Source organism: Canis lupus, chromosome 18 (genome assembly GCF_048164855.1).
Source record: "Canis lupus baileyi chromosome 18, mCanLup2.hap1, whole genome shotgun sequence".
In the NCBI taxonomy this organism is placed as follows: Eukaryota; Metazoa; Chordata; class Mammalia; order Carnivora; family Canidae; genus Canis; species Canis lupus.
Genome location: NC_132855.1, coordinates 1,593,712 through 1,620,291, shown reverse-complemented (window position 1 = coordinate 1,620,291; position 26,580 = coordinate 1,593,712). Strand labels below are relative to the sequence as shown.

At 55.7% G+C, this 26,580-nt stretch overlaps 1 protein-coding gene across 1 annotated transcript; it reads left to right on the top strand.

Moving 5' to 3' along the window:
- Positions 1 to 15,160: 15,160 nt before the first annotated feature.
- Positions 15,161 to 24,735, top strand: WNT16 (Wnt family member 16). The gene is made up of 4 exons (XM_072783269.1): positions 15,161 to 15,255; positions 15,515 to 15,777; positions 17,189 to 17,475; positions 24,190 to 24,735. Exons 1-4 carry the CDS (start codon positions 15,161 to 15,163, stop codon positions 24,652 to 24,654), a joined length of 1,110 nt encoding a protein of 369 aa, XP_072639370.1. The 3' UTR covers positions 24,655 to 24,735.
- The last annotated feature ends 1,845 nt before the right edge of the window (positions 24,736 to 26,580 follow it).

Below are 26,580 nucleotides of genomic sequence, written 5' to 3'. Positions count from 1 at the left end.
GTGCCCACACAGCACCCCTGTGCACGGTACTGCATGCACTCACCCTGCGCCCCCCCTCACCCCCCAGGAGCCTGCACCCCCCCATCCCTCCCAGGAGCCTGCACCCCCACTCACCCCCCAGGAGCCTGCACCCCCACTCACCCCCCAGGAGCCTGTGCCCCCCTCACCCCTCAGGAGCCTGCACCCCCCTCACCCCCCAGGAGCCTGCACCCCTCACCCCCCAGGAGCCTGCACCCCCCACCCCTCCCAGGAGCCTGCACCCCACTCACCCCCCAGGAGCCTGCACCCCCCTCACCCCCCAGGAGCCTGCACCCCCCACCCCTCCCAGGAGCCTGCACCCCCACTCACCCCCCAGGAGCCTGCACCCCCACTCACCCCCCAGGAGCCTGCACCGCCCTCACCCCCAAGAGCCTGCACCCCCCCACCCCTCCCAGGAGCCTGCACCCCCACTCACCCCCTAGGAGCCTGTACCCCCACTCACCCCCCAGGAGCCTGCACCCCCCTCACCCCCAGGAGCCTGCACCCCCACTCACCCCCCAGGAGTCTGCACCCCCCTCACCCCCCCAGGAGCCTGCACTCCCCTCCCCCCCAGGAGCTTGCACCCCACTCACCCCCCAGGAGCCTGCACCCCACTCACCCCCCAGGAGCCTGCACCCCCACTCACCCCCCAGGAGTCTGCACCCCCCTCACCCCCCCAGGAGCCTGCACCCCCCTTCCCCCCCAGGAGCCTGCGCCCTGGAGGCCAAGGGCCGAGCCTCCCTCACCTCCCTCACCTCCCTCACCTCCTGTCTCAGGGCGTCTAGCGGGGGCAGGAGCCCACCACTTAGGGGTCTCCCCTCCTCAGCTCACATGTCACCCCTCGGGGACTCCTGTCCTCGGCCCCCCGGCGCCTCCCCCTACCCCCTGCCAGCCCTTAGCTCTCTTTGTGTCCCAGTTTGTGCCCCTGGACTATCAGCTCCGGGAGGAAGGGATCTTTTCATTCGGTTGGTTGTGTTTATCCTTATTTTTAACTGTTTTATCGAGATACCATTTACCTGCCGTAAAGTCCACTCACTTAAAGTCTGCTGCTCAATGTGGGGTTTTTGCATATTTGCACAGGTCGGCAGTCATCGCTGTCACCTAGCTCCAGAACGTTCTGCGGCCCCCAGAGAAATCAAGCAGCCGCTTTGGGCGCGGGGCCTGCCCAGGCCACATCGGCAGCCCCACTGCGCGCTCCGCGCATCCTGCCCAGCGGGGAACGAGGCCCCAGCAGGCGGCCTCCGAGGCCGGCCCCTTCCACAGTCCCCATCACGTTCCCGGCGTGGAGTCCGCTGCCCGACACCAAGAGACAGAGACAGCGGTGCCTTTTCACAACCTGGAAAACACAGACGCCCTAACAGTGTCGCAGGCTCGGGCGCCAGAGACCGCGCCGGCCGTGGAACTGGCCCCGGGCCCGGAGCGGGCATTAAGGAAGGGAGCGCACCCCTGGGCCCTGGGGCAAGGGCCCCTCGCTGGCTCCCCGCCATGTGCCCTGGGGACTGGGGTGGGGCCCGACGGTGGTGCCTGGACATGGGGTGAGCTCGTCGGGAAGCGGGGGGCCCAGATGCGGAGCAGGGCCTGGGCAGGCCACACAGAGGTGACGGCCCCCGTGCCCCAGTTGTGGCTGCCCTCAGCACCTGCTCAGGCCCTTTGCTGGCCCCCCTCCCCAACCAGAAGGGTTGTGGCGCCCCATCCTGCCCAGCCTCATGCATCGGAGCCTCACAAGGGTCCTGTGGCTTCCAAAGGGAACAGTCGGCGCGTCAGACAGCAGCCACCCAGAAACAGGCTGCAGCACGAGGCGGGGTGCACCCCCTAACTGCCCCCGGAGGCTGTGCCCTGCCGAGGACGGGGGCCACCAGACGGCAGGGGTGCCGAGCCTGCAGCGGGCGGGAGGTGCACACAGGCCCTGGCCCCAGGCCCGCCCCTGGGGCACGACTCCTCAGAGGCACAGCCAGTCTACCAGCGTTCCTTTTCTACCGTAACTATTGTCAAAGGCAATATTAATGTAGCATCAAAATTTATCATTTTTCTGTCATAAATCTTCCTATAATTTTATCTATAATAAGTGCTTACAGATGCAAATCATGTTTAAATGGAAGGGCATAATGGCTAAAAGGAGTCCGGGCCATATTGTAGTAATTTTGCGAACAGCTGTTTCAAGTTAACATGTGTGTATTCCCAGTCTTGTGTATATGAGATACAAGTTAATGTCAACAGTACATTAACAATGCAACTGAATTTAATTACAGAACTGAAAATGCTATGGGTAGAGGGATCACATTTTCACGGAGAGCATAGGTGGGGAGACATCTGTTTCTCGAGCGGTTCGAATCTGTACTTGCATCCTTTACACTCTCTGCTTCCTTTTTTTTTTTTTTTTTTTTGCAACAGCGAATTAACTAAAAGGTTTCCCTGCATATGTTTTTTCCTAAAACAAGAGAGCAGACTCTCTCATCAGCAACTTAATGTTGCAAGTGGTATAATATACGCCTTTTAAATAGGGATCTGGGAAGTGTAAAGAGGTCTGCAAGCCACGAGAAAGATACCTTTTCTTTAGCACAAAGTGAGGTCTGGAACAGGGGGCAGAAAGAAAGCGTCCTTGCTTTGTGACCAGATGGCTCCCCACCACGTCCACAATTCTTTATTTTACTAGATTCTTCTGTTAGAAATCCTTTCAATTAGTGAAATCACTTAACGTGAACCTCCAGGGTCTTGTGAGATGCTAATATCCTTGGAAAGTTGGGGTTATTAGACATTTGCAGTATGAGTGAGTTTAACCACATTTTCTCCAAACAGCCAGCAGATTCAACGCACTGGGTGACTTAGAGGATGCGGTGCAACTTTGAAGGGGGAGGGGGCCCTGCTGCAAAGAAGATCCCTCATGGAGAAAGGGGGGACCCTGAGAACAGAGGGCGCCGGTTGCCGGATGGTATTATGGCCTCGCCCCATGCCCTCTCCCCTCCCACCCTGCCATATTCACCTGTAAAGGCCAGACTCGAAAATCCCTCGCAGTCGGGCAGTGCACTTGGCACAGGGGACCGTGTTGGAATTGCTACAGGAATCTGAATTACCCACCCGGAGAGCGACCCGATCGAGGTATTCCCATTCCCCGTCACCTTGCACTTTACTGATTCAGCTCAGTTAGGCCTGATGAACCCCGGAGCTGCTCCCTCTCCCTGCATTGGCTGTTCCCGGTCCCACCTCTGCCCGGAGCCGCAGAAGATGGTGCGTCACTGCACAGAAGCGTCGGGCAGCGTCCCCGGGGGCTCAGCGGTGGAGCGGCTGCCTTGGGCCCAGGCCGTGACCCCGGGGTCCCGGGATCGAGTTCCGCATCGGGCTCTCTGCAGGGACCCTGCTCCTCCTTCTGCTTGGGTCTCTGCCTCTCTCTCCGTGTCTCTCAGGAATAAATAAATAAAATCTTTAAAACATAAATAAATAAAAACAGGCTCCTTAGTGGGTTGCCGAGGAGGTAAAGCACCGTTCAAGTAAAACCAACCCATCATCTGCTGAACTGTTGATGGAAATAAAGTATCTGTCATGTGTCCTTTATTGTCGGGGGAATTGAAGGTAACCGCGTGGCCTCGAGGATCCCCGGGGTGAGCTTCGCGGTGCTGGCGGGCTGGATGACCCAACGGCCCACCCGGGCCCCAAGCTCCATGCAGGTGCATTTTTCAGAAAGGAAAGGAGTCGTGCCTGCAAGCGGCTAACTGGCCCTGTGCCAGGCGCCTGCGCCCACCATCGCGGGCAGCTTACAGGAGGCCTATGCTCAGCAGGCTCCTAAGACACGCATGGCCCCTGAAATATTAGGAAGCTGAAAGTAATTTTGTGGTGAAATGTGACATTTTAGAGGATCTTTAAGTGTTGGCTAGATGCGCCATCGTCTCCGGCCTCCAGAGAGATAAAGGTTTGTCAGTGGCCTGAAGGCAAACCGTCAACACGTCGACACATCTGTGCCTTTCATGCAAATAAACCACGTGAGCATATCCCACCTGGGGTTGCCCCCAGTGCAGTGTAGACGTCTCCCCAGGGAACGGGATCCAAACCCTTCCACCACCCATTCTTACGATTCCAGAAACAGCAGCTTTTTGTTCACTTGTTTTGCGTTTCGATCCAAAGCCCGGGGTCGTCCATCAGGTTACTAGCAGAAGAGAAGAAAAGAAAGGGGAGGTGATGGCCCACGAGAAAAATAAAGAAATGAGAGCAAGAGGAACTAAAGAGAGAGGAGGCTTGGAAACCTGAAGACACGGTGGCGAGTGTCTCTTGGTGTCATGAGGTTCCCTCTGGGGCTTGGGCCACGACTGAGCCCGAGGTTGGCGTGCATGTCCACCTCCTGGAGCACGGGCTGCAAACAACACAGGGTCAGCGTCTCCCGCGGAGAACGAACATTCTCGATTGCCCAGCTGCGTGTGTGTTGGCACGGCCAGAAGTTCCCACGTTGCCGGGGGAACACGGAGATGCTCTTCATCGGAGACAGGACGCATGTCCTCACAGAAGGAAGACGCCCGATTCCCTGATGACTACTCTGACTGGCGCTACTTTTGAAACTGCCTATTGAAAAGGACTGATCTTTTTTTTTTTTTTTTTTTTTTTTTTTAGCTCTGTCTTCAACATCGTGAATTTTCTTGTTTTTGGAATAAACCCAACCACAGGAACTCCCTCGCTAATTGTGTCTCTCGTGTTTCCCAGTAATAAACAGCTGTTCTTTTGTCTGAGTCAAGGGTCCCAGTGTAGAAACTTAACTCCTGAAGTTATTGATTTCAGGGAGGCCTATGTTGGATTATCAGGACAAAGCCGGCCATTCCAGAACAAAAACAAAAACAACCAAAAATAAGAATGAGAACTCAACTTAGAAGCTGGTGCTGAGACCTCTCAAGCCCTCTCCTCAACTAGAACGAAGAACATGCACCTGTATCATCGAAAGAGGACGCTGGAATATCCTTCTCCGGGGACGGTGACCTGCTGAAGAGATAAGACGTAAATATACTCTTAGTAGAGATTCACCAGCAAAACGAGCCACTGACATCACCGTACAGTAAACCAAGTCAGTGAGTCCTACGCATCCAGGCAGAGCTTCTAACCAGCCTTTAAGTACTTCATGCTTACCCATGAGCAACACCCGAGGAAAACCAGACATCCGAGGCAACTTCTAGAAGGACAAATAGATACAAAGCAGAATAAGGCGGATTGGAAGAAGTGGGGGGAAGAAAACTGCAAAAAACTGTATCATAGGGCAGCCCGGGTGGCTCAGTGGTCTAGCACCGCCTTTGGCCCAGGGCGTGACCCTGGAGACCCAGGATCGAGTCCCACGTCGGGCTCCCTGCGTGGAGCCTGCTTCTCCCTCTGCCTGTGTCTCTGCCTCTCCCTCTGTGTCTCTCATGAATAAATAGATAAAATCTTAAAAAAAAAATTCTGTATCATTAATATACCACGTTGAGCAGAATAATCGCCCCCAAATATGTGCACATCGGCACCGGTTTCCCAAGGCTGTCATAACACAGTACCACCAACGTGGGGGGGGGGGGTGCTCCCAAGAGCAGGGACTTGTTCTCCCACAGTTCTGGAGGCCAGAAATCTGAAAGCCTCGAGGGGAGAAGGCTTCCCTGCCTCCCCAGGCTTCCGGCTCCTGCCAACATTCCCTGCGGCCTGTCCGCCACCGGCTGCCTCCACCTTCACATGGTCCTCTCCTCCCTCTCTGTATCTGTGGCTTTGCCTCTTCTTCTCGCACCTGGACCCTCGTCAGTGGGCTTCGGGCCCACTCAGATCCTCCAGGACGATCTCATTTCAGAGTCTCCCTTAAACGACGTTCGTAAAGAAATATAATTCGAAAAACATCTACATGCGATCACAGTCATGGGTTCTGGGTATTGGGATGTGGACACATCTCCTGGAGGGCCAGCACCTGACCTGCCACAGTGTCCCAACCCCCAGAACCGGTGACTGTGACCCTTCATGGCGGAGGAGGTGATGCAGATGGGATTAAGTGGAGGATCTCAAGGTGGGAAGACCTCCCTGGGTCCTCCCCGTGGTCCCTGTGCAGTGACTAGGGCCCTCCTACAAGGGACACGGGAGGGTCGCAGCCAGTGAAGGAGACATGACAGTGGAAGCAGAGCTCAGAACGGTGGGAAGAAGACAAGCAGGCCGAGGAAGGCTCTGGAAGCTGGAGATGGCGACGCGGGGAGGGTGTGAGGGCGGGGCCGCGGCGCAGAAGCAGACCCCACTGCCACGGGCTGCAGGCGCGAGGCCCCCCTCCAGACTGGATCAGGTCAGGGGGCCCGGTGTCAAAAATGATGTTAATGGGGCTTCTGGTTCCTGTGAGGAGATCCGGGGAGTGTGAAAGGAGTGCGGTCGGACTTGTGATGGGCACCGAGCAGCAGGACAGATGGGGGCGGGAGGGGGGACGCGACCGAGGGCAAGGAAGGAGCCACGGGGGCTACACAGCCCAGCACGGATACCGCGGTGTGTCCAAGTGAAGGGAAGCCGATGGCTCATCCGACCACGATGTGGGGACACTCGCCCCGGGACCGAGTGGATACCAAGGCGCCCGCGTGCAGGGGAGCGGGAGGGGGAGCAGAGCCCACCCTGCACCCTGCACGCGCACAGGGGCAGTAGTGCCCACAATCTGTACGCCTCAGAACTGACACTGTGAGTCTGACACTTAGCGCAGGGGGACAGACAGAGCTCGGAAAGAATTCAGCTGCAAGCGGCTACTCCTGGGGAGGGCAGCGGCCGGCGTGCAGTGGGGACACGCTGTTTTCCATCACGCCGCTTGCACGATTATTTCATTACTTGACATACATGTTTTTTCCTTTTTTTTTTTTTTTTTTTTTTAAGGCCTAGGGTTTTGTGTGAGCATCGTATCCAAGCTGTTTGGCAAAGTTGTGTCAATTGCCTGTTGTGCCCCCTTCGAATCAGGTTCACGGGGCCGGACGTTCCTCGGCAGCAAGAGGCCGGCCTGGGGAGCAGCCACGGGGCTGAGGGACCGCAAAACCCCAGGCCGGGAGGATGGGCGGGGGCTGCGCTGGGGCCGCGGGGGGACTTCTGCAGCTGGGGACAGGCGCGCACTCCCAGCTCCTTCTGCCCTGCGTGTCTTCAGCACCGCGTCCAGGTGCACCCTAAAGGAGGCAATTGCACCAAGATAAGCCTCCCTCGCAGGTGTCAAATGGCTCATGTTAGCCCGGGAGACCGCAGCCCACGTCCGCAGAAGCCGTCGCGGGGCCTGGTCCCAAAGTGCACACGGATCTGTCACCAAACAGGCGCACACATTAAACAACTTGGGGTATTTCCTCGGCACCTTCGCCAGCGTCTCCGTGGACCCGTGTCCCGGTGTGTGTCTCGACTCAGCCGGCCCACGGGGGGCCCCTGGCATTTATTCATTCTGCGATTGGCCTCATTCACCTTCATGCCCTGCCCCGGGTTCCTCTGGGCTACCCGACCCCCGCCCGGGCCACGTGCCCAAAGTGACAACGCGTGAGGGCTCACATGGAGGAGGACCTGGTTCAGGGGTACTGAGTCTTCTTTGGTGGACGTCCGTCGGCTCCCGTGGGCTCCTCGGCACAGTCAGGACGGACTAAGGGAGACGCGGCACCCGTGGGGCCCGACCTGCCTGTCCCCTCGGCACATAGCCCAGAGCAGCGGTGGCCTCCGTGCGTCCTCGGCGGCTGGCCCGTCACATCGGAGGCGGCCACCTCCACTCTACAGTGGCGGCCCTCGCCGGCTGGGGAGCGGGGACGTCCTTCCGCATGTCCATGTCCTCTCTTTCCTCTGTGATGAAGCAGACCGCCCCACCGGTCACGGCCGCCCTGCGGCGGGGAGAGGGGGTGCGGGGGGTGCAGAGGGCGGGTGGCCAGCCCCAGCGGGCGCTTCCAGGCAGGGCAGCCCACGGCCTCCCGCTGCGGCCCCCTGACCCCGGGGCAGCTGCAGCCCGTCCTCAGCTCGGGGAGGGGGACGGCGCTCCCTGGCCTGACGGCCCCTGGCCCGGCCTGGCTCGGCTGGAGCGCCGGGCGGGGAGGCCAGGGCAGCGGGGCTTCCGGGCACCCCGACTGCCGGAGCGAACCACGGGGCCAGCAGCAGGTCCCCCCAAACCAGCGTTAGGAGGCGGCACCGCGGGCGCCCCGGGGCCTCCAGACAGTGCACTGCTGCAGCAGCCGCCACCGGAGTCCTGCCCCGCCGGCCGGACGCATGCTCCGTCCTGGCACCTGGCCCAGCGTCTCAATATCGTGGTTTTCAGCCCATTTTGGAAGCTGCTTGGCTCAGCCAGCTGGAGGCCCCCCGGCCTGGGTCTGGTACCCAGAGGCCTCGTCGGGCCGCGAACCCAGAGCCCCGGGCCACCCCGTCCACGTCGTCGCTGCCTCCAGAATCAGAAGCAGGTGCGGGGCTGCGGCTGGACCACACCTCACCTGCTGGCCCTTCTGTGCACGTCTCCGAGGCCCCGGGAAGCGCCCGGGCTTGCAGCGCGGCCTCCGCCGGGGGGAGCGCCCGGGGCAGTGGAGCTGCTGGCCCCCGCCTGCGAGGGGCACCCGGCTCGGGCACAGGCCGCCCAGCAGGGTCTCGGGGGGCAGAGGACCGGGCGGGCCCCACACCGCAGGGTGCTGGGCGGGGGCCGGCTCCTCTCCAGCCGGAAAGCGGCGAATGGTAGGTTCGGTCGAGGCTGGCAGCTCTCCCCCCAACGCCCTCCTGACCCCCTGTTGGGAGAGGCCTCATCCGTGCAGCCCACGGCCACACGGCCTCCCGGGGGCCCGCGCTCAGCCTCCGGGCCTCGGCCTCGCGGCGGGCAGCGAAGTCCCTCCTGCTCCCCGAGCTGAAGACATCCCGGCCGGTCGGGACTGACAGGCAAAGCCCATCCAACCGCCAGAGCCCAGAAGTACGTTCCGCGACACGTCTCCCCGTGGGACCTCAGGGGACAGCGGCCCTGGCAGACGAGGGCCTTCAGGGGGCCCCGGCCGTTGGCTGCCGTCCTGCCCCCTGAGGAATCCTGGGGGGCCCGGGTAAGCGACCAAGAGAAGGAACTGCAGCCGCGGAGGGGACATCCCAAGGGACCCGAGCAGGAGTCCGCAGGCGCTGCCCCTGGGAAAGGGGACGCCGAAGCCAGCACATGACCCCACCCAAGGCCTGAAGGCGGCCCCACGGCTTAAACCTCACGCAGGAGTAACTAGGAAATCCTGAGGGATTTCAGGCAGGAAAGTGAGGACATTGAGGCCAAGTTTAAACGTGATAGACCTGGGGCCGGGCGGGCTCTGCGGGGGGCCGGCTGCCTTGGGCCCAGGCCGTGACCCGGGGTCTCAGGATCGAGTCCCATGTCGGGCTCCCTGCGTGGAGCCTGCTTCTCCCTCTGCCTCTCTCTCTGTCTCTGTGTCTCTCATGAATAAATAAATAAAATCTTTAAAAAAATGTAAACTCCGGATTTTTGAACTCATTTTCCTGATAACTTATTAAAATCAATAGTGATTCACTGAGTTGCTTTGTTTCATAAAATTCAAAAAAGTGTTTTTGAGAAGCGAGACTGAAGGAAGCAGCAGTCTTGTGCCCCCCGCACTCTGACCCCGTGTCCCCTGCCCCATGGCCCCTGTGCCTCCAACTCTGTGCCCCCACCCACCCCCACCCCATGCCCCCCCATACCCCCTGCCCTGTACACCCCTGTACCCCCTGTGCCCTGCCCCAACCCGTGTCCCCCGCCCTTTGCCCCCTGTGCCTCCGACCCTGTGCCCCCACCGAGTGCCCCCCATACTCCTCGCCCCGTACACCCCTGTGCCCCCCGCGTCCTGCCCCTGGCTCCATGCCTTCCCCGGGTCCCCAGCCCCGTGTCCCCTGCCCCATACCCCCCGCCCCGTGCCCTCCCATGCCTCCCGTACCCCCCACTCTGTGCCCCCGACCCCATGTGCCCCCCAGCCCTGTGCCCCCCTCCCTGTGCCCCCCGTGCCCCCAGGCAGCATGAAGGATGGGGTGGTCCGGTTGCCCCCTCTTTCCCAACAGCCGCCCAGACTGTCCACTTAGCTGGAGGGAGGCGGCAGCTCCTCTGCAGCCCTCACCTCCAGGCCAAGCAGACAAGCCCCCCCCCCCGGAAGTCTAAACAGCAGGCAGCCGCCAGTTTCAGCTCCCGCCCTTGCTCCCGGGTCTGCCCCTGGTGGCCTGGCTGCTGCAGGCCCGTCCTCCACGGCCACCCTCCAGCCACCGAAGGACGCCAGGGCGGCGATGCTGCACTCCAGCCCGCCGGACAGCCGGGAGGCACAGCCCGCGCTCTGTTCCACACACCGGGGGCCTCCAGGTGAGACTTCAAATAGGACGGATGGGGACCCGGCTACGTGAAAAGCCACCTCCGGTCTGCTGTCCCACCACGGAGTTAAGACAGCCGGGTGGGTCTGGGGTCACTTTCCAGGACCTAAGTCCCTGCGATCTGCGGCAGAAATCCTTAGACGGCCCCTCGGAAGCCAGAGGCAGAGGCCAAGGCCCATCTGTGCCCGCAGACGTTGCTGCGGAGTTTCCCAGGGACTGAGAGGAAAGCGCCCGGGGACCAGGCTCCGCTGGGTCCCACAGCCCACAGTCTGCCACCGTCCCGAGTGGGCAGCAGGAGGATCTACGGCCAGCCAACTCCTTATCCGTCGGCCCGCTGGTCACAGAGGACCCGGGGCCCAACAGGTCCGGGCCCTCGAAGAGAGCACTTCTGGGCGAATGAATGTGCTCGGGATCTGGCCCCCCCCCCCCACAAAGTCCTTTTCAGGAATATAGCTCAAAACCCCTTACCCCTGCTAGGAAAGTGCAGGTTCAAATACATACCCTCTTCGTGGAATCAAGAAGCTCTGGATGCAAAAAAAAAAAAAAAAAAAAAAAAAAGCTCTAGATGCTCTAGATGCTTCGATAACCTGTGAGAACTTGGACTCTCGAGGTGCTTTTCTCAGCATCCATCAGATTTAGGTAGCTGGTGCGGTGTCACTTGGTGTTTGTGAACAACGGATGGTGTGACCTTTGCACTATTTTACAGATAGGGGCACCAGAAGCTCGGAAATGCTTGCAGAACACAGTAAACCCTCAAGTCATGTTCCATTGGCCAGTCAGTATTTTGTCCCCCCTTCAAATTAGGAAACTAATAAAGCTTCCGCTTGCTGCTTAAAAAATTGACAATCTGCAATGTGCAGTTGTGTATATGCTTGGATTTTACCCACCGTTTACTTTATTTCTCTCCAAAGAGTCTACTCCTCCCTCGTGATAGTAGAGATGAGCCACTTTCTATTAGGAATATAAATTACATCACGAAAGAAGTCTTCCCTTTCCTCTTCTAGAATAAAAATCCAACTTCTTTTCTCCTCGAAATAAAATTTCAAATGGCCTGGCAAGATTATAATGTATTTGAACGTTCAACCATTTTTAAACGATTTCTGCAATTAAAATAATTGACTTTCATCGAAATCCAGAAGCAAAATGAGAACTGGAGATGCCAAAACACTCTAGCCGCAGCCTGAAAACCGGGCCAGCACCCAGGTAGACATGGCCTAGTCGATGAATAAGGTTCATCTTCCTCGCGAGAGTGCAAATCCACTATGCAGTTCCCCCCACACACACACACACACACCCCGCCTCCCTCCCTCCAGCCCTACTGAACTCTATCTAGTAGGAGATTCAGGTCTGACGGTTGGTCGTCATCTTAAAGGTGAGAAAACTGAGGCTCAGTATTGACGTTTCTTAGACTGTCGCTGGCTGACCGGCAGGCACCTCAAGCCCAGCTCGCCCGCCGCCCTCCGCACCGCTCCTCCCGTCCACAAAAACCAGATCGCCAAATGTCCATGCAGAGGGACACCTGCCTCGATGACACCCACTTCATGGAGCCCCACTGTGGGTTTTGTTTACCTTCAGAGAACGGGACAACTCAGTGAACCACAGAGAACCGCGGGACACAAAAGAGAGATTTAGATCCCGAGGCCCAGGGATGTGGGATTTAATCAGGAAAAAAAAAAAAAAAAACACAAAAAAACCTTGTGAATCAGGTTATGCACCAGCATATTGTAGTGGAAAGAACAGAACGAGGCTGGGACTCCTGGGTGGCTCAGCGGTGGGGTGTCTGCCTTTGGTCCAGGGTGTGACCCCAGGGTCCCAGGATCCGGCTCCACATCGGGCTCCCCACAGGGAACCTGCTTCTCCCTTCTCCCTCTGCCTGTATCTCTCATGAATAAATAAATAAAATCTAAAAAAAAAAAAAAGGGAAAGAACAAGTCCTCTAAAATTAAGACTGATTTTTCACGGTAGTACTTACTAGCTGAGGGATCTTGAGCAAGTCTTTAACCACTCCAAATTCATTTTTTTGTTGTTATTAAATGAGTACCAATGGGGGGCAGTTGAAATTTTGCGTGGAGAAACAGAGACTGAGAGAGAGAAAGAGACTGAATGCTGGAGGTGCTTGTGAGGCTGTCAGCGCAGGAGTGTTCACAACGCCTTGGGGGGATTAAAAAGGCACTCACCTGTCCCTTCATTGGATGAAAAGTGTATTTCTTCAATTCCATCAACTCCTAGAAAAAAGTATCCTTTGCTTTGGAGGTAGGGACAGAATAACCCCTAGGTGTTAATGCCCCCGCCCCCCCCCCCTTGCAAAGGAAGTCATTTCTCTTGTTTCATCCTTTAGCCCCTTGGGTATGTGCCCGGGGCATTCCTCCTCCCGGTAAACCACTCAACAAATTGTATTCAAAACCAAGATTTCATGCACTGGGCCCAATGATGGGGATACAGCAGCCAGTGCTCCGAGGTCCCCCCAGGAGAGGTTCGCAGAATAAAGTGAGCTTGGAGGAAGGCTCTGATTTCGAGAGAGGCCACTAGCCATTAGCCAAAATATTTCTGGATCAGTAACTACACCCTATCATCAACTTGACTCTCTAAAAATTACAATGTGGCTTTAGGACCTGGTACATAGCGTTCACTCAACAAATATTTGTTGGATAAAGGAACGAATGGGACGGGACAGGACGGGAACTCCAGTGAGCTTTTATTGCTCTGGGCTGATACAGGAGAGACGCAGCAAATGCAATCCTTTATTTGAGGCTGAGGCCAGTGAAGCCAACCTTTTATGTGAGTAAGTCTGGATCCCGCGTAGGCTGAGCCGGCCCGGGTACCGTGCGAATGTCCCCCCATGTCAGGGGACCTCCGGGGCCGCAGGTGACGCCTCTCGGAAGCATTCCAGGTCGTCCGGTCGGTGAGGCAAGGCCAGGCCGTGCTCGCCCTCGGGCCTCTACCCTGGGAAGCACTGGGTGACTCAGTTTCCCAAACTGCCAGGCGCCAAGCGTTGTCTGGCTTCCCAAGTCTGTGGCTCCAAAGGGCGTGTGGCTGGATCCTATGCTCTCCTGCACCGAGAGTTCCCATCACTTCCTTTGGGCCTTGTCTGGGCTCCTGAACTTGGGCGGGGGGTGGGGGTGGGGGAGGCACCCTGTCCTTGCAGAGCCCCAGGGCTGGGCCCTCGGTGGGCGAGCGAGCAGGGGTTAGGCTGTGCCTTGGGTGTGTGGCCCGTCCGAGGCTCGGGGTAGGGGTGCGGCCTCCCCTTGCGGGGCGCTCCGCCGAGCCCTGGGGCGCCCCGGCCCTGCCCTCCGCCTGCAGAGGCTGCCTGGAGCCGCAGGCGCCCAGCAGTGCGAGGACGGTACATCCAGGCCAGGCCTGCACCTCCGCATCCCTGGGAACAGCGGGCCCCCAAGGTCGCGGCCCCCGGGCCCCGGTTAGCGCCCCCGGTTAGCGCCCCCGGGTTAGCGCCCCTGGATTAGCGCCCCCGGTTAGCGCCCCCGGGTTAGCGCCCCGGGTTAGCGCCCCCAGTTAGCGCCCCCCGTTAGCGTCCCCTGGTTAGCGCTCCCCGATTAACGCCCCCCCCAAGTTGGCGCCCCCGGGTTAGCGCCCCGGTTAGCACCTCCGGTTAGCGCCCCCCGTTAGCGCCCCCGGTTAGCGCCCCCCGGTTAGCGCCCCCCATTAGCGCCCCTGGATTAGCGCCCCCCGTTAGCGCCCCCTGGTTAGCGCTCCCCGGTTAGCGCCCCCGGGTTAGCGCCCCCCGTTAGCGCCCCCCGTTAGCGTCCCCTGGTTAGCGCCCCCGGTTAGCGTCCCCTGGTTAGCGCTCCCCGGTTAGCGCTCCCCGGTTAGCGCCCCCCCCCAGTTAGCGCCCCCGGGTTAGCGCCCCCCGTTAGCGCCCCCCGTTAGCGTCCCCTGGTTAGCGTCCCCTGGTTAGCGCCCCCGGTTAGCGTCCCCTGGTTAGCGCTCCCCGGTTAGCGCCCCCCGTTAGCGCCCCCCGTTAGCGCCCCCCGTTAGCGCCCCCGGTTAGCGCCCCCCGGTTAGCGCCCCCCATTAGCGCCCCTGGATTAGCGCCCCCCGTTAGCGCCCCCGGGTTAGCGCCCCCCGTTAGCGCCCCCCGTTAGCGTCCCCGGGTTAGCGCCCCCCGTTAGCGCCCCCCGTTAGCGCCCCCCGTTAGCGCCCCCGGTTAGCGCCCCCCGGTTAGCGCCCCCCATTAGCGCCCCTGGATTAGCGCCCCCCGTTAGCGTCCCCTGGTTAGCGCCCCCCGTTAGCGCCCCCGGTTAGCGTCCCCTGGTTAGCGCCCCCCGTTAGCGTCCCCTGGTTAGCGCTCCCCGGTTAGCGCCCCCCCCAGTTAGCGCCCCCGCCGCGCAGGACCTGGGGCCAGCTGTGCGCCGCCCGCCGCGCCCCGAAGCCGCCGGGAAGGGCGGGAAGGAGCCGGGCAGGGACCTCTCCGGCCGCTCCGCCGGGGCGCCAGGGCGCAGGGACCCCGGGGCGGCCCCAGACACCTCCCGGGGCGCCCCCGCCGCCCTCCCGCCGGTCGGGGCGCCCCCGGGCCCAGCGCGCAGGGTGCGGACGCGCCGTCCGGGGCAGCGGCCCGGCCCCCCGCGGAGGCCGCGCAGCCAATGGGAGCCCGAGGCCCGGCAGGACGGGGTGCGGGGCCAATGGGGCTCGGGGCGCGGCCGCGGCGGGGGGGCGGGGCGGGGGCCATGGAGGCGCCGCTCGCGCCGGCACTTCCTCCCCGACCCCGGCCGCCCGCCGCCCGACGGCCCCGCTCGCCGCCCCCCGCGGGGAGGCCGCCGCTCGCCTGGCCTCGGCCGCCTGCAGGGAGAGCGCGCGACCGCCTCGGGCTCGGCTCGGGGGGCGCGGAGCGGAGCGCGGGGCTGCGGGGCGCGGGGCCATGGGCGGAGCGGCGCTCCCGGGGCCCGCCCGCCTGTGCGCGCTGTGGGCAGCCCTGCTCGCGCTGCTGCCCGGCGGAGCCCGGGGCGACTGGATGTGAGCGCGGGCGGCGGGGGTCGGGCTCGGGGTCCGGGTCCGGAGCGCAGGGGCTGCGGGGCTGCGGGGCGGGGGCGGGGGCCCGGGTCTGGGTCCGGGGATCCGGGCGCAGGGCCGGCGGGGTCGGGGTCGGGGTCGGGGTCGGGGTCGGGGGCCGGGGCCGGGGTCCGGGCGCACGGCCGGCTCTCTGCGGGGCGGGGGTCGGGGGGCGGGTCGGGGGCGGGAGGGCTGTGCGGCGGCTGACGCGGCCCGTCCGCAGGTGGCTGGGCGTCGCGCCGTTCGGGGCCCCCGAGAAGCTGGGCTGCGCCGCCCTGCCGCTGAGCGGCCGCCAGCAGGAGCTGTGCCGGCGGAAGCCCCACCTGCTGCCGAGCATCGGCGAGGGCGCGCGCCTGGGCATCCAGGAGTGCCGGAGCCAGTTCCGACACGAGCGCTGGAACTGCCTGCTGGCCGCCGCCGCCGCCGCCCCCGCCCCCGTCCCCGCCCCGGGCGCGGGCCCCCTCTTCGGCTACGAGCTGAGCAGCGGTGAGTCGGGGCGCGGGGCGCGGGCGGGGGGGCCGCCCCGGGAGGGCGAGCGGGGGCCGCGGGCCGCGTGCGGGAGGAGCTGCAGGTGCGCCTCCCGCGGGGCTCCCGGGACGGGGCGCGGCGCCCGGCGGGGGGCGCAGGACACACCTGGCCGCCCCCCCCCCGCCGCCCCCCTGCGGTCCCGCAGCCGCAGAACCGGGCGCCGCAGGGGTCCCCGCTGCTGCCGTCCGCGCCCGCCCCGCCCCCCGCGACCGCGACCCCCACCCCGCGTCTGCCCCGGGGCCCCGACCCCGCAGGAGGGAGACGGAGGAAGGAGGAGGAAGGCCCAGGAGAAGGAAAAAGAAAGGAGAGGAACAAGGAGGGGAAAGGACGGAGAAACGAGGAGGCGGAGAGAAAAGATGAAGAAAAGTTCCAGCGGCTGGAAGGCGAGGCCGTCAGCCGCTGGAAAGGTTTATCGGCCCAGCCCGGGAGCCTGCGACCCACCCCGCTCCTCACATCCCAAGGGACAGAAAGGTCACCTGCTGAGTCTCTTCCAGTCCCTTTCGCTAATGTCCTAATGGGACTTTAATTTGCAGACGTTGTAGCTCAAGCCTTATTGCAGGTGTGCTGCATCCATCCATACTCGATCATCTTCCATGACGACTCTTTTTTTATTTTTTTCTGGCGACTTTTCGATTCTTTCACTGTCTTTAAGCCTGTAAGAGGATTAGCTGCTATCATATAAAATACTTAAGTGTTTGTATTAATATGTGTGATTGTTATTTATAACGCAGCCTTAAAAAAAAAAAAAAAGAAAAGAAAAAAGACCAGTCTTTGATATGAAAGTAAACTGTGACATCTACTGACCGCTTTGGCCTTTACTTAACTCTAATTTGCGTTGAGATACGTATTATTTATACAAACAAACAAACAAACAAAAAATCACAGCAGATTTTTCGGCGTGTGTTTCGTGAAAACACATTTGAAATTTAAAGATAAACGTAATCTGGACTCTTTTGGGGCATCGTGTTACCATTTGCCGTATCCATGCAAAGGATTTTAAATTCAACACGGATTTGAATTTCTATTTAAATTCAATACGGATTTGAACTTCTGTTGTCTATTAAGCACTAACGGGGTGCTGGCATCCATTTCAAATGTTTTAAATGAGCAGATGATTCTAAAGACAATTTATGATATGCAATATATAAAAATTCCCCCCCCCAGAGTGGAATACTGAAAATTAATGTCGCCTTTTTAAAAGACTAAAACAATTTGAAATTGTCCTTTATAAATACATGCTCCTTAAAGCGTCTATCGAAAGCAATCGAAAAATCACTTCCCTGCTGAGAGGATAAGTAGGAAGATTTGTTATGGACAAAACCAGACAGAGATACGGCTCTTTCATTCAGCAATTTATGTTTTGTTCTAGGCACCAAGGAAACAGCATTTATTTATGCTGTGATGGCTGCAGGCCTGGTGCATTCTGTGACCAGGTCATGCAGTGCCGGCAACATGACGGAGTGCTCCTGTGACACCACCCTACAGAACGGTGGCTCAGCGAGCGAAGGCTGGCACTGGGGGGGCTGCTCTGATGATGTCCAGTATGGCATGTGGTTCAGCAGAAAGTTCCTAGATTTCCCCATCAGAAACACCACAGGAAAAGAAAGCAAAGTACTGTTAGCAATGAACCTGCACAACAACGAAGCTGGAAGGCAGGTATGTATGAGAAAGTGGAATGATATCTCATGCCTTTAGGTAAATAACACTGGGATGACACTTCTGAGTGAATCAGTCCAGATGACTTAAAAAACATACATTTGCAGTCTAAGAAATATACGTGTCATGCATATGTGTAATATATACGTGTTTATTGTATGTGTGTAACGTTTGCATTGATTTAGTTTAAGTCCTCCTCCATCTGATAGGAGTTGAATCTCATTATAGGCTCTACTGGTGATTTTGTATTTTGTATACCCAGAGCACTGAATTATGAAATAATAGATGTACACATACGTTTTTGGGTCATTTTGTTCCGTCCCCTGAGCTGGTTAGTGAGAGAGCCAGAATAAGATCTATAGCATCTGCCTTTCTAATGGGACTGAATAAGATTCCATCCCAAATTTGAATTTTGATCTTTTAAAATCTATTTTTAGTGGGCAGTGGCTCCTAAACATGTTACCAATTTGTCCTTACATTCTCTAGCAAACATTCTTGAATACGTCCGGGAATACACATCTTTTAACTAACATTTTGGTAAAACAAAGGTTTTTTTTTTAAAGAGGATTCGTTGTTTTATTATAAAATGAAATAGATACATTGTTACAAAACGATCAATCCAGATAAGTGTAAAGAAGCTATAGATATATAAAACGTATGGATGATTTAAATACATATTAAAGATTGAGGGGTAGACAAATTTAAAGAACCACCATCTAATGAACCTCTTTTATGAATTCTGGTTTTTCATACTAAATTTTCTTAAAATGAAATAAATTTGTAGCTTAATTTAACTTTTATACGTTTAATGAATATTGACACAATAAAGTTTGAGTTCTGCAACATAGCTGAATTACTTGGCAATTCGTACTGATTTTCCTAAAACGGTCAAAACGTTTTTATAGATAGACATTTTCTATGCCGTAATAATCTCTCCAGGACAGGAATATCAGCACGTATCCTATATTATTGTAAATATCCAATAATCTGTAAAAGTCCCAAAGCGGTCATTGCAATCTGCCTCAGTCTCCTGAAATAAATTAAAACAAGTATCTGAGTCAGGAATATTTAAAGTTGTATGTTGCATTTGTTTTACATTTTTTGGAAAGTGAATAAATGGAACCCACTTTGAATAGGTGCAAGTTTCAGCCAGCTTTCTTTACTTAAGCACTCCGGTTTAGAATAAAACCAGAAAACTCCATGAATGTTATTATCACCGGAACACTTCAATTCAAATTTAAATTTTCAGTTCAATTTGAATATTGCTTTTAAATAGCAAAATAGGAACTAGGGAGGTCAGTAAATAGATGGGTAGGCTTTTCATATTTTTGTTTAGAAATTTTAAAGTGTAACTGAGCACGTTAAAGCAACTCTTGTTTAACACCACAGGTATGCACATGTCCCTTCTCCTTAAAGTTTTGCAGGAAAAAAGAATTCAAAGAATGGGTTTCTGCCTCAATTTAAATATTCTCTGATAAAGGATTTTTAAAATTATTTCTAACACACGACTATAAAAGAGGTTAAATACAGTTTTACATTTTTTAACATGTTCTTTAAAACTCTAGAGTTAAAATGAGAAAGCCATTAAAATAAGTCAAATTAGTCAAATTAGTATATTTTAAAAACAAACAAAAAAACAATTAAATGAATATTTATTATCAATTTGGATCTTAAATCTTCTTTAGTCATTCTTCAAATAATTTGGTAGAGATTTTTAAAAATTTAACTAGAGGACAGAACTTGGAAATTCATGTCATAATTAATTCCCTTGAAGAATGCTTATCCCCAAACTTGTGAGAAGCTTGGAAGCGCTCATCTTTTTATTGGTATCATTAGGCAGCTATTTAGTTTTATTCTGTCTTGTGTGTTGTTTCAAATTAAGTAGCAATATTTGCCTCTGTAACTATTTGATCTTAAACTATTATTTATATTCTGAGTTTATTAAAAACATGCAACTCTTTAGCCTCAATTTTAATCCACTGTGTTTGTTGGCAAAAACAATCTTCTCACATTACTGGGGTTTCTGCTATTATTCTAATAATGCAGAAAATAATTCAGCCTATACGTATACATACAGTTTGTTCAAAAGTCAGTGTTCTCTCTACCGAATCTTTTTGTTCCTCGTTGGTCTAGATACAATCTTAAAATATCACAAAATATTACCTGGACCGGTGTTTTGGCTGGTCTTTTTTCAGAAAGTATTACAACTGAAAGCATTTTTGTGTTTTTCTTTCCACTGGTGGCCAAAAACAACCCCCACCCCCACCCCCACCCCCACCCCCATCACCACCATCATCACCACAGCAACAACAAAACCAACCAAGTTTGCAGGCTATTATCTAACATGGGTGAACCATCAACTCCTTTTTTAAGATTGGCGATTAGGATTTTAATCGAATAGGCATATTCTTCTGGGTAAAGTTCAAGGTCTGCATTCAATTGAGTCGATTTTCCTGGTCTCAAAATCCCAAAATCAAAATGTAGGAAAGCGTTCAGAGAAATGTGGGTACTGGCGCTTAGTAGTGCTGTGAGCAGGATAGATGACTTTCTAACCGCTGACCTTAAGTACTCTGATTCCCACTTGGTTTCTGACACCATTCCTAAAGTTATGACTCCAAGAATAATGTTGCTGAATGCTGATTGGCTAACAGAATGATGTGATGTCTTCCAGGGGCAGAACTTCTGGGAATAATGTGACTTGGAATATTTATGGGTATTTCTTTTGGTGTGCTTAAAATATTTCCATTCTTCCCATGTCCACCTCATAAACTTTTAAGTTTCCCTACCCCATAATTTGTTTTATGATGAGTAACTCAAAAAAGTGGGAAGGGCCCAACCCCAAATGTTCATTGACCTGTTTCAAGAATATTTATAAGTACTTGAACAACACATAAGTGTTTTGCCTTTCAGCAGGTTCAAATATATTTTTGGACTGAATGAGACAAAATGGGTCAGAGGAGTAGGAATTCCACATCCAACCATCCAACCTTATGTCACAGCTTCCCTAAAAACTTAACCAGATCATTTGATAGTTGACAAAATGAACTGCTCGTAACAAAATGTTCCACAACAGTTTTTTGGGTCACTTCTGTAAACTTTGGATAAAGCAATAGACTGGGAAACAATCATTGCCCGCCGTGTTACCTCAGAGCCAAAATGGTGGCACCAGTCACGCCGTAGCCCAGGTCTTAAGTAGTTCCTATATTTACGTCAAGAGTTACGGGTATGTCTTTCCTAGTTCAGCTCATTAGGAGTTTATCAAACCAAAACTTAACACAAAGAGCCCAGAAAATTAAATGCTACCCTCCTAATTGCTCTCCCATAGTTTAAAAATATTCCTCCAAAATGTGCACATCTGTTTGCAATAGTTCACAAAACATTCCTCTGTTAATATCGTTATAAACCCTAACAACTCAACTGGAGTAGAGAAAAGAATTTTCTCATAACCACATGCTACTCAGACGGTTGCTCCCCTCTTTCTTCTCCTGTTAGCAGGAAAAGACTATCACCGCAGCTCAGAATGGCTACTTGACGTTAATTAAGAATCCCAGCCACACGGCTCCAGAACGTACCTTTTCGTGCAGTGTTCGTGCAATTTCCTTAAATATACTCCATTTTTCCACTTTGATTTTTCTCTCTTCTACCGAAATTCTCCTGCTGGATATAAAGACTTTATATCGTATGTCACCAACTTTCCTGATACGAGTGTCTTAACCACGCTGTCTGTTTTTTGGTAAAACTGGGATAATATGTAAGTACATGTTCATCAATGACCTACTGCGGGCGAGGTATTTCTTCCCATAAAACTAAATCAAGGAAAATTATTGATGCGAAGGTGCTCTGAGAAACACTTAAATTCTGCACTTAAACCGTGTGTGTGTGTGTGTGTGAGAGAGAGAGAGAGAGAGTGATCCACCCTTGAACTCTCCATTTCATCACATTCTCCTAGTGGTAATTACATTGCTTTATTTTAATCTCTATTTGTCCAAGTTTCTCCCTTAGAGTTTTTTGGGGCTATAATCATTTAAATTGCATGTCAAGTTATTGGCATGCTTCTCCTTGTAGTTTATTTGTCTTTCTGTCCCAGGCTATATATATGATAACATACATGGTAAAAACATATATAAAATAAAATATATGCGATAAAATATTTATATGATAAAATATATATGGTAAAAATACTATTTTTATACTTCTTGTTAAGCGCAAGAAGATAATGGAATCGAAAGGTAACAGAATACTACGGAAAAATATCATCCCTGGAAAATGTAATCTACTCCAGGTATTTAAAAGATCTTAGTGTTCCTATGGCAGGAAAATCTTCCCCATATTCTGATCCACATTCCACAGGTTGGTTTCATCAGATTTGAAAATCGGGGTCTCTTTTTATCCATCCAACCTGTGACGTCACGTGTCCCTGGGGACCAACCGTGCTGCGGGCTGAGCAGCGAGAGGAGAACCCCAGCAGGACCGAGGTCCCCCTACCATTGACTCCCACGGCCGTGACTCCTTGGTTCAAGGTGGTCTCTAGTTCTTCCCTCCGATCCAGGTCACCCACGGAGAAGGAGTTAAATCCGTTCGAGTGAGCTGGCCTAACTCTAACAAGTATTTGGTGAGCGTCTACGCTGCCTCCCGCCAGTTGGCAACACCATTCGTGATGTCTGTACTGGGAGAAGTCGGCCCCGCAGTGAGATCCCGAGCGAGAGGCAGCTTTAAATCGCTAAGCGATGACTGCGAGGAATGCTGATCAGGTTTAAATACACAAACAGACATGCTTAGATTTTTGGCTTTCTTCGGACAATTTGTTTTGTTCTTACCTAGTACTCATCGAGCTCTTTTTCTCCTATCCGCTGAGCCCTTAAAATCTGAACAAACGTAGGAAGGTGGCGTTCATTTGAACATTTATTTGCCTGGAGACATTTTAAAGAATTGAAGTATTTGTGAATATCGAATGCCGAAAATTTAAGCAAATAAGCCCTTGTGCCATACTTTATTTTTTTGTGCCATACTCTTTGAATCGCTTTCATATCCTCGGAAGGTATCTTTTGCCTGCCTGGAAGGGTCTGTCTTTCCCTTATATACAATATAGACCTAGCTACTTGCTTCTCGGTTTTGTGAATTCAAAAAGAGCATATGTGCTCTGTTCTATAAAGGACGGAGTTTAAATAGTATCCCGTTTATTATTCTAAACACTAATAAGAAGTATTGAATATTGCACAAATCAATACCATATGCTCTCGCCCAAGGTTGCAGATATTATAAATCGTCCGGAATCCTCCGCCTCACTAGATGGTTCAGAAACTTTCATTTGTTAGGGAACATAACATTCCACAAACATGTCAGCGTCGGGTTTAGTTTAAAATGGCAAAGTGTAGACCCCTGTCATTTTATAGTTTTGATAAGAACCGTAAGTGGAACTTAAGCCGCGAGGTTTTCCCCTTCTTTGGTGAGATTACACACGTAATTTCCAAGTTACCGAGTGGACAGATCAATTTTTCATTTTACCCAGCATGTTGACAGAACAGTCAGCGCGGTAGCTAGTCCTGGCGATTTATTAATCTGCCCTGCCATCCTCTGGGGATTGAAGGAAGCTGTGCTCACCAGCCTGGTGCGTAACAGATGAGAACCTTGAAATTCTTGAAACCTCTGTATTGCTTTTGCCCTGTTAGCCCCCTTTTAAAATTTTCTCTCTGCTCTTCCTCTACCTTCTTCTTCAGGGAGAGGGGACATTTATTCAGACTCGGATGTGGGCCAGGCAGGGGGCTCCTACAGATCTATGTAATTTCATTTAATTCCTGAGTCTGAATAAACCAAACTCAGCGCTTGGAATTGAAAAATTACATACATCTATTATCCCTCTTCTAGGTTAGGGTGGTGCTACTGATCCATCAAGAGTAGGACATATGTTTCGAATTAATTTTCCAGAAGAGGGGAAGAATGTGCTGGGAGCAACCACACTCTCCAGCCCCTTCTCCTTTTGACCAACTTAAGTTGATTAGTCAGGGTTTCTCACGTGGCCTGTGACCAGAGGATAACATGGTCCCCCCCACCCCCAGGCCCACGGTAGACTGTGATGAACCTGAGAGTGCTCAGTTCCACAGATGTCATGCTCGGATGCCCACCGGGGTCATCTGAGCCCCCGGACGGAGGGGCCCCGGCCTGGACCCCGCCTCGGCCTATTCAATCAGACTCTTGGGGGTTGGAGCATCAGTTATTGGTAAAGCTACCCACCCAGATGCTTCTATATCGCACTTGTGCGTCCGGGGCGACTGTCCTCCCATTGCCCCCCAAATCTTCACGTGCATACGAGTCACCCCGGAGTCTCCTTTTAACGCAGAGTCTGGGGTGGGGCCTGGGAATCTGCCTTTCTCCCAAGTGAGGTTGGTGCTGCTGGTCGGTGAGTCACACCCCGAGCGCAGGTGATGGCCTCGGGAGCACAGAGGTCGCACGAACATCCTCTCACAGCCAAAATTAAACGAAAAGGAATAAACGCGGCCTCCCTGGGCTGCCTCTGATACTCCCTGATGACAGGAGCCGCCTGGCCCACCCTAGGCCGGGGGCTGCGAGCCGCGGGGGTCAGCGCAGGGCAGGGCGGGAGCACCCTGAGCACCTGCGGAGGCCCTTCCCGGCCCGGGCGGCCGCAGGGGTGAGGGTGAGGGGCGAGGCCCCGCCAGTGCCCCGCGAGTGACCCCTGTCCATTCCCGCCGCTTGCAGGCTGTCGCCAAGCTCATGTCGGTGGACTGCCGCTGTCACGGGGTCTCGGGCTCCTGCGCCGTGAAGACCTGCTGGAAAACCATGTCCTCGTTCGAGAAGATCGGCCGGCTGCTGAAGGACAAGTACGAAAACAGTATCCAGATCTCAGACAAAATGCAGCGGAAGATGCGCAGGAGAGACAAAGACCAGAGGCGGATCCCCATTCGCAAGGACGACCTGCTGTACGTCAACAAGTCCCCCAATTACTGCGTGGAGGACAAGAAGCTGGGCATCCCGGGCACGCGGGGCCGCGAGTGCAACCGCACCTCCCAGGGCGCCGGCGGCTGCAACCTGCTGTGCTGCGGCCGCGGCTACAACACGCACGTGGTCAGGCACGTGGAGAGGTGCGAGTGCAAGTTCATCTGGTGCTGCTACGTTCGCTGCCGGCGCTGTGAGAGCATGACCGACGTGCACACCTGCAAGTAGCCGCCCGCAGCCTGCAGCCCGCAGCCCGCGCCCTGTGCCCCGCGGGGAGGGAGGGACGCGCGGCCGCCGGAGGGGCTGGGAGAGCCCTGGCCCCGCCCTCGCTGGCTGCCCGGGCCCCGCCCTCGGCCACGCCCCCGGCCCCTGCTGGCTGCCCAGACCCCGCCCCCGGCCCCCACTGGCTGCCCGGGCCCCCCCTCGGCCACGCCCCCGGCCCCTGCTGGCTGCTCGGGCCCCGCCCCCGGCCCCCGCTGGCTGCCCGGGCCCCCCCCTCGGCCCCGCCCCCGCCCACCGCTGGCTGCTCGGGCCCCGCCCCCGGCCCCCGCTGGCTGCCCGGGCCCCGCCCTCGGCCCCGCCCCCGGCCCCCGCTGGCTGCCCAGGCCCCGCCCCCGGCCCCGCCCCCGGTCCCTGCTGGCTGCCCAAGCCCCGCCCCCGGCCACGCCCCCGCTGGCTGCCCGGGCCCCGCCCTCGGCCACGCCCCCGGCCCCCGCTGGCTGCCCGGGCCCCGCCCTCGGCCACGCCCCGGGCCCTGCTGGCTGCCCAAGCCCCGCCCCCGGCCACGCCCCCGGCCCCTGCTGGCTGCCCAAGCCCCGCCCCCGGCCCCCGCTGGCTGCCCGGGCCCCGCCCTCGGCCCCGCCCCCGCCCACCGCTGGCTGCCCGGGCCCCGCCCTCGGCCCCGCCCCCGCCCACCGCTGGCTGCCCAGGCCCCGCCCTCGGCCACGCCCCCGCCCCTGCTGGCTGCCCAGGCCCCGCCCTCGGCCCCGCCCCCGCCCACCGCTGGCTGTCCAAGCCCCGCCCCCGGCTCCCTCTGGCTGCCCAGGCCCCGCCCTCGGCCACGCCCCCGGGCCCTGCTGGCTGCCCAAGCCCCGCCCTCGGCCACGCCCCCGGCCCCTGCTGGCCGCCCAAGCCCCGCCCCCGCCCACCGCTGGCTGCCCGGGCCCCGCCCTCGGCCACGCCCCCGCCCCCACTGGCTGCCCAGGCCCCGCCCCGGCCCTGCCCCGCTGCCCAGGCCCAGGCTGAGCATGCGCAGTCCGGGGCGTGCCCCCGCTGAGGACCTGTGGGTTCCTCCCTTGCTGGTTTGGAGGCATCAATCGACCTTCGGGACGCTAATCCGGCTCCTGAACAAGCCAAGCCAGGAAGGAGCCTCGGCGCAGGACACCTGGTCCAGACTCAGGATGAGGCCCTGGGCTGTGGACCTGGGCTTGGAACCCTAGTGCTGGGCGGCTAGCAGGCATCTTAAAGACACCTCCTGTAGCAGCGAGGAGCAGCAAACACGAGCTCATGTAGTCTCTCGGTATCTTAGATGCAGAAACCGTACTGCTCGTGCGTACAGAGGATGAAGGGTTAACAGAAGTGGTGGATGCTTACTTTCTCTTTCATGCATTTCAGAAGAAAGGCGATTAAAAAGAATTTCCGTAAGTGATGCAGGATCCCTATAAAGTGTTTCCTAGAGATGTTCAGAGACAAAAGGGAAGACTCCAGACATAAAAAGTGAAATGTATGATTTGGATTTTAAGTGCCTTTTCACTAGGAACATTTATCTAGAAAAATCTCAGTAAGACATACAGCAATCTTCTTATCTTTGGTTTCATTGTTAAGATGTAAATTCAAGTTAGTTCATGTACGGCGTAGTTGGCTTCATTCTTCAGAGGTCGGCCAGTTTCTACTAGGAAAACCCCAGCTCGGAAATAATGGGGAGGAGAGGGATCTTGAAAGCAGGTGGGAAAATTAAAGGTAACAACACAAAGGGCTCTCATACATTGTAAGGTGAAGCACCCTTTAAATGTGTAAAGACAGTATTTTGTATAGTATTTTGCTAAAAAGAAGTTATATATTTTGTAAATACAGTATTTAAGTTATATGATATATATTAAAACTGAAGACATTTATTGCCAAAGCCCAAGAACTAAGGCAATAAAATTATCTCAG